This window comes from Morus notabilis, unplaced genomic scaffold (assembly GCF_000414095.1).
Source record: "Morus notabilis unplaced genomic scaffold, ASM41409v2 Scaffold199, whole genome shotgun sequence".
NCBI lineage: Eukaryota > Viridiplantae > Streptophyta > Magnoliopsida > Rosales > Moraceae > Morus > Morus notabilis.
In genome coordinates, this window is record NW_010366841.1 from 179216 (window position 1) to 190621 (window position 11406).

The window sequence follows — 11406 nt, forward strand, 5'->3', positions numbered from 1 at the left end:
TCACCAAGGAAAACACAAAACCCAGTAATGGACTTCCTGAAATCTGAACATGATGCCCAGTCAGCATCAGAGAAGGCTCGAAGCTGCAAAGAGGAAGTGGAGTTAAAAAACAAACCCTGCCCAGACCTGGATTTAAGGTATCTGAGAAGGTAATGAACGACCTGCAGGTGAGGCAAACGAGGGGTAGCCACAAACTGACTGAGCTTATGAACCGCATAGGTGATGTCCGGTCTGGATAAGGTGAGGTAAAGCTGCCGGCCTATATGACGTCTGTACTGAGAAGCTTCGGGAAGAAGATCACCCTCTGCAACATTAAGGTGAAGTTTAGGATCCATAGGAACTGAGACTGGTTTGGAAGCCAAAAATCCAGTGTCTTCAAGAAGTTGCAATGTGTAATGTCACTGAGATAAAATAATTCCAGAGGAGGAACGAGCAATCTCAAGACTAAGGAAATACTTCAAACTTCCAAGATCTTTCAACTTGAATTGCGTGTGTAGAAAAAGCTTCAACTGCTGAACGGCATCAAGTGAAGGACTTGTAATGACTGTGTCATCCACGTACACCAGTAAAGCAACAAAGGTTGTACCCGAGCCTTTGGTGAAAAGAGAATAATCAGACTTAGATTGAGTAAAACCAAAATTAATCAAGGCAAGAGAAAACTTGGAGTACCATTGACGTGAGGCCTGTTTAAAGCCATATATGGACTTATGCAACCTGCAAACCAACCTGTCAGCAGAATTCAAAGACTCCCCCTTTTAACATAACCGAGGGGAAGGTCTATGTATACCTCTTCGGATAAATCGCCATTCAAAAATGCATTGTTGACATCCAACTGAGCTAAATGCCATTTTTGGTTGGAAGCCAAAGCTAAAAGGAGCTTGACAGTAACAAGTTTTGCAACTGGCAAAAAAGTGTCGATGAAATCAACACCCTCTTGATGATTATAGCCTTTAGCAACTAAACGAGCTTTATAGCGCTCGATAGAGCCATCTGACTTGCATTTGATCTTATCCGTCCATTTACAACCAATAGAATGCTTACCCGGTGGAAGAGAGACAACTGACCAGGTTTGGTTGGATTCCATGGCAGCAAGCTCAAGTTGCATAGCCTCGCGCCAATGCTGGAAGGGAATAGCCTGATGATAAAACTGAGGCTCCACGTGGGAAGAAATACTCATGACAAAGGTTTTATGCGGGGAAGAAAGAGACTCATATGAAACATGATTGGACAAAGGGTATAAGGCAGTGGAGCCAAGGACTTATGGTTGAGAATGGAGAAGGTTGCAGTGATACTCTTGTAGATAAGATGGGACTCTAGTGACCCGGGAAGATCTCCTAACAGATGGTGTGGAGTTACAATCAGAAGTGGAAGATTAGGAGAAGCTAGGAGACAAGGATGTAGAAGCTGGAAAATCAGGGGCTGGAGAAAGGTAGAACTAGTTCAGGAAATGGATCTACCACCTGATTAGCATAAGTCACGGAATGAAAAGGAAAAGTGGATTCATGAAAAATAACATCTCTGGAAACAAAGAACTGCTTGGTTTGAATATCATAGAGCTTGTACCCCTTTACACCAGATGGGTATCCAACAAAAACACAAGTACGAGCTTGAGGATCAAACTTGGTATGATGAGCAGATAGAGTGGATGCAAAAGCAAAACAACCAAAAACTCTAAGAGAAGAGTATTCAACAGCATCTTTATACAACAGTTCATAAGGAGATTTATGTCCAAGAAGTGGGGAAGGGGTTCGGTTGATTAAGTAAGTGGCAGTAAGAACACATTCACTCCAAAAATTTTCTGGAACTCGAGATTGAAAAAACAAGGCACGAGCAACATTCAAAAGGTGCTGATGTTTTCTTTCAACTACTGAGTTCTGTTGTGGTGTATCAACACAAGAATATTGATGTAAATCCCCTTGACTACTGAAAAATGCATTGAAATCCAACTCCTTTGCATTATCAGACCAGAAACTCTTGATTTTACTACGAAACTGAGTGTCAATCATAGTAAAAAACTTGGGAATAGCTGTTGCAACATCAGATTTTTGTCTCATCATAAAAACCCAGGTAAATCTAGTGCAATTATCCACAATAGTCAAAAAATATCTATAGCCAAAACAGGCAGACACATGATAAGGACCCCATACATCACAATAAATCAGATCAAAGGGAGATGAAGATATACGATTATTAGAGATAAAAGGCAACCGTCTTTGTTTAGCTAAAGAACAAATGTAACAAATGTCATTGAGATTACACTTGGAAAAATCGCATTTCAACTGAGATTTCAATGAGTGTAATATGCTAGAAAAAATATCTAGTTGGCGTTTGCGTGCTTTTTTTTCTCTGATATTGTCTTTGAATAAATGTAGCAATAATCATGCGTGTGAGTATTTATTCTTGTTTAGTAGTCTTTCATTGTTTTTTGACCTTTTGTTGATTTTCATCTAACAGTCACAATTTTCACCTTACAGGGAGGAGAAAGTACATCCCCTACCACATAATTTCCTTGAAGGAAAAAAGAAAAAAGAAACATGTCTATCTTAGCTCTCTATATAGTTTTACATTCCTCTCTTAGAATTATGTCTTTCACTAGCTGATATATAATGGAAGAAAGTGAAGGCAAAAATAATAGAAAAATGCATCAATCTTTTATTACGACGGCATTCTTCAACATTTCCCTTTTTATAAATCTATAAATTTAATAAATTTTTAGAAAAAAGAAACTTGTCGTTTTGGCCAGAAAAATATACGCTTAAATAATCTTAACAAATACCCTTTAAAAATATTTTATTTCTTAATTCACAAATTTTTTTAGTCAAATAATATTTATCAAGCCTTCTTACTAGTAAATTCTCTATGTTTTCTTTAGGGTCGAGCCCATTTTAGCTTCCGAAAGACCCAAAACATTAGAACCGGGCCATTACTTCAGCCCAGCCGTCACTGAAATACGAAGCCCAAACGCAACAAAACACGCACGCACAAGTCGCACAGTCACATCCAACAAACCCTAGATTCTTTCGATACCGCCTATATAAACACGAACCTGCTCTTTGGCTTTCGCAATCTCCCTCTTTCACCTCCTCTGCCCGGCGCCCCTGCTTTCTTCGTTTGAATTTTCTCTGGAAAGGATTAAGGATTAAGAGTCTTTCTTTTCGTATCAAATTTTATGCCGCTTTTTTTAGTTTCTTCTCTTTTGTTTCATCTCATTTGGTTTTTAGGATTTAGATTTTTGATTTTCATTTTTTATATTGTTTGTTTGGTATGAGAAGAGTGTGGTGATGAGGCAATTTTCGTGGACTAGAGTTTCTGATCTGGGTCTTACCCAGAAGTTGATTACGAAACCCTTGGCTGTCTGAGCACACTTCTTTATACCAGCAATTTCTTATCAACCCCTTCAAAGTGTTTTCTTTTTCATATTAAATAAAGGTTGGGTATTTTTTTAGACGTGTTTTTTCTTCAAATTATCCGATTCACTTTTTCCTGGGATGACCGACTCTATTGTTTTGTATTATTATATGGCTTTTAAAATTGGCTTATGATGATAATTTAATTATCTTAGCGGATTTCAGTGAGATTTTATTGTCAATGATCTGATTGTTACACACACTGAAGCCTCATTATTCGAATTTTTCTGTTTTTTTTATTGATTTAGTATTTTTTTTGTGGGACGGTAGATGCTATGATGAGACGAAGCACTTGGTTGTGTTGAGGGGCAGTGGACGGGATCACTTAATTGTGTTCTCGCCGTGAGCCTATTATAATTAACGACTTCTCCTTCCTCTGAGCTCTGGTTGTCCCATTTTTCAGCCAAACATTTATTTGTAAAAAAAAAAAATGTTTTTAACTCCATAAAAGTGCTGTTAATAGTAATTCAGTGAGATTTACGTGACAGATTTGAAATTGCGCCCATTACCAATTCTGGGGGATAATCGGTTCCTCTTGGCATAATGGCTAGGGCGCCATATTAGTCATGTGGCTATCCTGATCAATGTTCTTTCAATGCCATTTGATCCTGGAAACACCACGTACATTCTTCAAACTATATATGGACTTAAAACATTATATCGGTCGGAAAGTTAAATATTGTTTGATAAATTTCAACATCGACGTGAACAAAGTATGATAACAAGACAATATTTGTTTGATAGATGTTATCATCGATGTGAACACAAGGCACCAAGAATTGAATTAAAAAAATGTGATGTAGACCTCTCTTTCATGACCGGAGTTCACGTTTTAAATGATATTTATGCACTTTGTAATATCTGATCAGTGTCAGCACAATCCACAAGTGAGGTTTAATGAGGTTTTACAATGGAACTCGTCAACCTGGAGCTAGTGACATGGCAATGGAATAATTCCCGAGAATTGCACTAAGTTGAACGGGGCAAAGAATAAATCAATTCGGAAATAACGTTGCCAAAAAAAAAAAAAAGCAACCAAATAACATAACTTACAAATATGACTGACCAGATTTAAGAAATTCAAGGCCAATTAATTCTGTAACCATAATTTGGGGTCGTATAAAACAACCGTTAAAAAGTGCTAGTAGTAACTCATTAGGGGGAGTTTCTCTAGAGCTTTCAAACGTGTATGTCTACAGGAAGATAAACACTTCTCTCTGACAAAGACTCGAAAGAGTTGAGAATAGCTTCAAATTTCCCCGCCAACTGTAAAAACAAAGGTGTGTCTCGTATGCTAAATTTCACTTTACGACCATGTTACGGTCGACTTGTCTGCCCCACTGGAAAAGCATTATGGTGTTAACAAATCTGATGCTACTTGTACTTGTTGAAGTCATTGTGGCAATTACCCTTCCAAAACCCATTCCGCTATTGGAATCTGTGCTCATTTCTTGCTTGCAATATAGATGCCGGATATTATCGCCACCCCAGCAACTGCAACACCAAGAGATTTAAGGATCGTTGCACCGGAAACAGCTGCCTTTTTTGAAGGGACTTCCAAAAGATCCTTCACCTGCAATATAGGGGCAACGAACCAGTGGGACACTATTAATATCTAGAGACATAACAGGAAATCCAAACCTAAACAGGGAACTTTCCATTTTCACCTGGAGGAAAAATGACTGGTACAAAAACAATATTTAGGAAAGCAAACAACAGACCAAAATCGAAGTTAGAAATCCAAAGATCAAGGAAAGGAAAGCTAAGGGTATCTCAATTCTAACTGTTTGGTATGGACAGATTTTACTGCCAAGGTTAAATATATATGACAGTGACGAATGTAATATAGCAAGAAAATGAACAGTTCACCAACCGCAACAGGCTGCTTCCAATGCTTCTTAATTCCTTGCAGGTGCCCTTTTCCAACAACCGCGACTACTGAGTTATGCTCACTGGCAATTCTTAGTAATGAGGATGACATGTACCTGCATTATCCAATAATGTAATAGAATGAATAACGTAGTAGTGTTAAAAATGACCTAAAACTGTTCGCATATAGTCCTTTCATAAACAAGTTATTAGGAAACTGGAAAAAGAAAAATGGATGGGGGGCAAAATTGGGTCGTCTCACAATGTGTAAAAAGGCTTTTATTTTAAACTGTGGCACCCACACAAACAGAAGCAAAGAAGATTCATTTGAAAAACTTAAAGCAAACTCAAAAGACAAAGATGGAACTATCAAAGTATATATTTAATCTGAATCAGAACATTTTAAGCTGTCAACATTCTGTAAAGGACAATGCAGCAAAAAGTAATTCTAAAACAGAAACATGAATAAATACTAACTGATCTCGCTCGTGTACAAGAGTCTCCATAAGAGTGGGGAACTCCTTACTCATCTCTTGAATTACAAGAGTCAACATGTCAACATCATCCATTTCCTTTAGCTGAAGTTAAGCAAGACCAAATCACAAGCAACTACATATTAGCAACATAAAACGGAAGTCTAATTTCCAAAATACAAAAAGATAAATGTTTTCGTATGGGGAAAATAAACCAATTTTTAGGATAAATTGACGGGAAAAAGATAGCTTACCATTTTATTAAGTTCCTCGGGACTTGGTAAGAAGACCGCTTGGAAAAACATAGAGTAGAGCAGCTTAATCTTATGCCAAAGCGGCATTTTTCCCCATGTCCTTCGTAGTGTAACCTATTCCGTGCAAACATCACAGTTTTATTAAGATAGTCCTCCGGATTAAATATCAGATTCACAACACGAGTGAATAAGATGACTCTTGGAAAAAAAAAAAAAAAAAAAAAGCGCTAACAAATACCCATAATTGGAACTCGAATGGGCAGCATCAAACATTAAAATAGTAATTTAATATTCAAATGAACTCATGAAATATGGTGACCAATGTATTAAAGATTAACTCCACGTTTGTTTGCACTGATCATATCTGGTTAAATGATTTAGGTAGATCAGATCTTCACTCTGAGAACAAGAGTGTTACTCTAGATTTATGGCAAAGCAAAAGCATTGCCAGCACTTGGTTGTGGCTGACAACTAAACAGTAATTCGAAGATAGATATTTCAATTTGCTAAGATAAAATATTATTGATGGCCTGCATGGATGTTATACCACCAAATTCAAAGGAAAATGAATTTTATTTGAATTTGAAAACATAATATTATTGATGGCCTGCATGGATGTTATACCACCAAATTCAAAGGAAAATGAATGTTATTTGAATTTGAAAACATAAGTAATTGGCTATTTACAAATCAAACCTCAACACCTAAAAAGTTTCATAAGAACAAGTGCGGTAATAGGACAGGAAGGCAAAATGTTTACCTGCACAGGACGATCACCAAGTATCACTCTACCACCATATTTCATAGCTTCTTCATATGCCACACGAAACTCAGAACCAGGAAAAACCTCCAATTTATTGGCAACCTTCCAGAAAACCAGAAGAATAATAATAGCGCAACAATTGTGAAAAAACAGTTCAGTATTAAATATCTACTAGTTGCAGCTTCAAATAAGAAAATCGAAAACAAATAGTACAATATAAGATTTGGTACCTTGGCAAGAAACCAGCTATATAATATCCCAAAAGCATTCTGTTTTCGCTTCCACATTTCTACCATTTCCCCTATTGTTGGCACCTGAATAAGTGAAGTGAATATAAGAGGAACTCGAAAAGAAAAACCAAAAACCTACAACCCAAAAAGAAGCTACATTGAACAAGCAACTCCATCTAAATTAGAGTATGGATTATAGCATATCAATTCACTAAATTACAGCATCACATGTTAGCCTTAACATAATAGATCCAATTTCAATTTTCAGGTTTATTCTTTTAAAACCTAATCCAATCTGAACCAATCCGCACGAAGGCAAGCCATAAATGAAGAGGATTAATTTCAACCTATGCACACACACAAAAACATATATCTATATAGGCTTTCTGCAATTATCTAAAGTAACAACATCCCGTAATAAGGAACCAAAATGATACAAATATACAATTAATTGGAATTGCCTACTTATTCTCACCTCCTTACGGTTCTTTATACATAAATATGTGTTTGAAGATGAAGAGATACATAAAGCAAAGATCTGTGATATGAAAAGAAAAAAGAAAAAAAAAATACACACACACACACAACCAAAGAGACCCACCAACACAAACCTTTAAATTCTGCGGGGTAAGCACCGCCACTCGACTCGAACATAGTTCCAAGAAAACAACCTGCAATGCCATTTTGGAAATGAACCTAAATTCGAGGGAAAAAAACGTCTCCAAAACGAAGCGAAACCGCCAATTAATTGAAAGGGTAAACCTAAAGCACCTCCGGTTTGAGATAACTGATCACGGCTTCTACCTCTCTGCATGATTCCTGCAAAAAAAAAAAAAAAAAAAAAAAAAATTAATGACTTTGGCAATCAATTGATATCCAATACACGCAATCCACCAAGAAGGAAATCGCAAATTGCCTAATTTTCTCACCGATAAACCAGAATAGAGTTTCAATTCTAAGGATTCAAGAAACAAGTAATCAATTACCATCGAAACGTGAGCCGTTCCAACGAGGTACACGTCGCAGATGCCACGCCCGGCCAACGATTCGCATGAAAGCACCACCAGGCTCCTCGTGAGCTCCTCGGGAAGAACCGTGCTACGCTCCGAGTCCGATTCCTCCTCGGCTCCCCCGCTCGTCAATAGGGCGTCGTTGCTCTCCCTCGGCTCGTCAACGCGGACAATGCTCTCCGACAAATCCTCAGCGGTGGCGTTCTCGATGCGGACGAAGTCTTCGCCCGCGGCCGCATCGATTTCCGGCGACTGCGAGTCCATCACCGGACGGAGAGAGGCAGATCGACGAAGACCGCCGGCGACGGCGGAAGTTGTGGTTACTAGGTGGTTTCGGACGGTTGAGAATTGCCTGCGAGGAGGGAAGGTCACGGCGGTTTGGGGGCGGCGGAGAGGGAGCAAGGTGGTGAGTATGGCAGGTGACTCGGGCGAGTTGAATCGGGTGAATAGGCGAGTTAGCCGAATCATCCAAGTTTTGGCTGTGGCGGGTGGTTCTGTAATTTGGAGGCGAAAGAGAGCATGGTTAGAGTTTAGACGTGGTGGTAACTATGTTCGGTGTTTGGACACGCGTGAAACTTATGCTTTGCCTCTCCCTTGTCAATTTGTAACGCCCTTTTCCCCCCTTCGTTTGAGGATACCAAGCGGCTTGTGTTTCACAACTCAAGTTGTTTGTGAGAGAAAACGAAGTAAAAAATTGATTTTTTTAACCATTTGAATTATGCCAGGTCATGTTTTTAATTAATTTTTTAAATGTATTTAGATAATGTGATATAATATGACTGGTAAAATTAAATACTAAATCGAAGATCATAAAAAACGTTTTTTTTTTCTTTTCTCGGGAGAAAAAACATGTATTTCCTTAATTTAAGAGGCCACATTTACTTAAATAATCATTAATTTATGGATTTTTAGCATAATTGATCCCAAATTTACCGTGATTTAGTAAACTACATATTCAATTTTTAATTTTGACAATCAACCCTTTAAATTTGTTAAATTATTGCAATCTCTCTCATTGTACTAAATTTTCTCAAGTTTTTTATTATATTTAAGAGATTTAAAGTTGGAAAATTAAAAGATTTGTATTACATTTGAATCAAGATGTTGTAACTTTTCATCAAATGTGCTTTTTTCAACATTAATTTACGACAATCATCACAAAATTAAGCATATCACAATAATTTTACAAGCTGAAGTGACAACTTATTTAAATTAAAATTTTATAGGACAAATTGCTAAAACCATACAAATTCGGATGACAAATGTGTAAAATACCCTTAATTTATTTTACTACAGGTATAAGCCTCTTTAATTGATCAATATCTTCATACAAATTCATCGAGTTATATATCTATAAACTTTGTGTAATTACATTTCATCATAATCAGTAAACGAATCTTTGTTGATTGGTTTCATTTCTTGCAGATAAATTTTGGGTCAATCAATTAAGAAGTGTATGCCCGACATTTCATGATGGAGTGTCAATTAGTAAGAACCTTTGATAATACCAATTCAAGTTGTATATATTAGCTAAATGAAACAATAAAAGGCAGTTTGTAAATTTAATGCCAAAAGCCAAGAAGTTGTGTCAACATGATAGAAAAACCATGCATGTTTAACCAATTCGATTTCAACGCCAACAGATTATTTAATTTGATTCACGAAATCTAATCACAACTATGAAAAGTAATGGTAACTCATAGATGGAATGTCTCCTGGGTTTTCAAAATCACATCTCTAGAAGGAAATATACTAGTTTGTGCTTTAGTTTAGAAGTGGATTGGATTAGATTAGGGATTTGAAGTCGATAAATGAGTCAGAGTTTGTTTGATACACTAATAAAGAAAGTTAGAAATTGTGCATAGAGTAGTGTATTTTCCTTCTCTTCCAAGCATAAGTCTACTCTTCTTGATAAAATAAAGGGCCCGTTCGGTTCGCTAATTCAAGTTGAGATGTGATGTTGTGTGAAAATTTTTTACTGTAGTAAAAAAATTAGATGTGACTGTTTATGAGAGCTTTTTACTGTAGCAAAACTCGAATTCTAAACTCAAATGAGTGAAATGAACGGGACCAAAATCAACCTTCCCACATATATATTTTTCACACCTTCCTATTTGTTAACCCACCTACCAAACATGGCCTTAAGGATCGATGCAACGGAAATGGGTGGATTTTCTGGAGGGATTTCCAAAAGATCCTTCACCTGCAATATAGACCACAAAACACTGGCGATTGGATTTTGGAGGGAAGAGAGCAAGAAATCCAAAGTTGAACAGGTATATTCACATTTTCACCTAATAAAATATGACTTAGCTTTGGAAAATCAAACCACCAAAGAGAAAGCAAACTTAAATGACAAATTGAAGAGTCTTAAGAAAAGAAAAATAATGGAATGTAATTGGTTCTCCATGGCTAATAGTTTTGGTGGTCATGCAGATGACCCTTTCCAATGACTGCAACTACTGAACTTTGCTTGCTGGCACACATGTACCTGAGTTCATACAGTACAACAGAGGTGAAAAAAATGAATATCAAAGCACTCTGAAAAGTTACCAATAAAAGTGTTTGCAAATAGTCTTTTCACGACCAAGTAAAGCATACTAAGCAATGCACGAAATGGAGGAAAAAGGTGCCGATACAACGTTTCCAATATATATAATTCATTTTGAAGTGTCCACCTCCACAGAAACAAAAGAAAAGATTCGTTAGACAAACTTAAACCAAACTCAAACGACAAATATGGGTTTCAATCAAGTATGTTGTATCTTGGAATGAGGACATTCTATACCCAAATAAATAATGCATCAATAGTAACTCTAGGAGAAGAATGATAAAAGAATACTAACCCATCTCGCTCGTCTATAAAACTCTCCACAAATGTGGGGAATTCCTTCCTTATCTTTCGCATCACAGATTCCAGCTTGTCAAAACCATCCCTTTCTTCTAGCTGGAGGTAAGCGAAAATCAGATTACAAGCAACAAGCGATTGGCAAAACAAACAGAAGTCTAGTTTCAAGACTCAAAGCCATAAATATTTGAATGATGGGGATAAACAACCCTGTTTTGTCATCAACGGACGGGAAAAGTTAGGTTACCATTTTTTTAACATCGTCAAGTCTTGGTAAAAAGACTACTGGGATAAAGGTCAGCTTAATCTTATGCCAAAGTGGCATCATTCTCCATGTCCTTTTTAGTGTAATCTGCTTCACACAAACATCAAACACTAATCTTAAGAGAGTCCTTTTGTGGACAGAATTCAAATTAGAAGGTTTGACATAAAATAAATTATGTAATATGATAATGTCAAATTAAAGCATGGACTTGAGCAGAACCAGCATCTCTGGTGACTGATATAAGTAGATGAAAAGTTTACAACTATGGCAAGAGAATAGTATTGCTA

General features: G+C 36.9%; 1 protein-coding gene and 4 non-coding genes across 5 annotated transcripts; 4 read left to right on the top strand and 1 right to left on the bottom strand.

The window, feature by feature from the left end:
* Positions 1-3269: 3269 nt before the first annotated feature.
* LOC112094105 lies at positions 3270-3367 on the top strand. The gene has a single exon (XR_002903358.1). It is a non-coding gene; the product is annotated as a small nucleolar RNA Z157/R69/R10 (small nucleolar RNA).
* Positions 3368-3532: 165 nt separating this feature from the next.
* LOC112094106 lies at positions 3533-3618 on the top strand. Its single transcript, XR_002903359.1, has one exon. It is a non-coding gene; the product is annotated as a small nucleolar RNA R11/Z151 (small nucleolar RNA).
* Positions 3619-3676: 58 nt separating this feature from the next.
* On the top strand, positions 3677-3792 carry LOC112094107. The gene has a single exon (XR_002903360.1). It is a non-coding gene; the product is annotated as a small nucleolar RNA Z152/R70/R12 (small nucleolar RNA).
* A 122-nt stretch (positions 3793-3914) lies between these two features.
* On the top strand, positions 3915-4036 carry LOC112094108. The gene has a single exon (XR_002903361.1). It is a non-coding gene; the product is annotated as a small nucleolar RNA snoR80 (small nucleolar RNA).
* A 385-nt stretch (positions 4037-4421) lies between these two features.
* LOC21401241 (traB domain-containing protein) lies at positions 4422-8606 on the bottom strand. The gene is made up of 9 exons (XM_024174197.1): positions 7983-8606; positions 7768-7815; positions 7608-7667; positions 6997-7080; positions 6764-6868; positions 6004-6117; positions 5754-5854; positions 5281-5392; positions 4422-4980 (listed from the first exon to the last, which is right to left on the bottom strand). The coding sequence occupies exons 1-9, from the start codon at positions 8472-8474 to the stop codon at positions 4852-4854; spliced, it is 1245 nt and encodes a 414-aa protein (XP_024029965.1). The 5' UTR covers positions 8475-8606; the 3' UTR covers positions 4422-4851.
* Positions 8607-11406: the final 2800 nt, after the last annotated feature.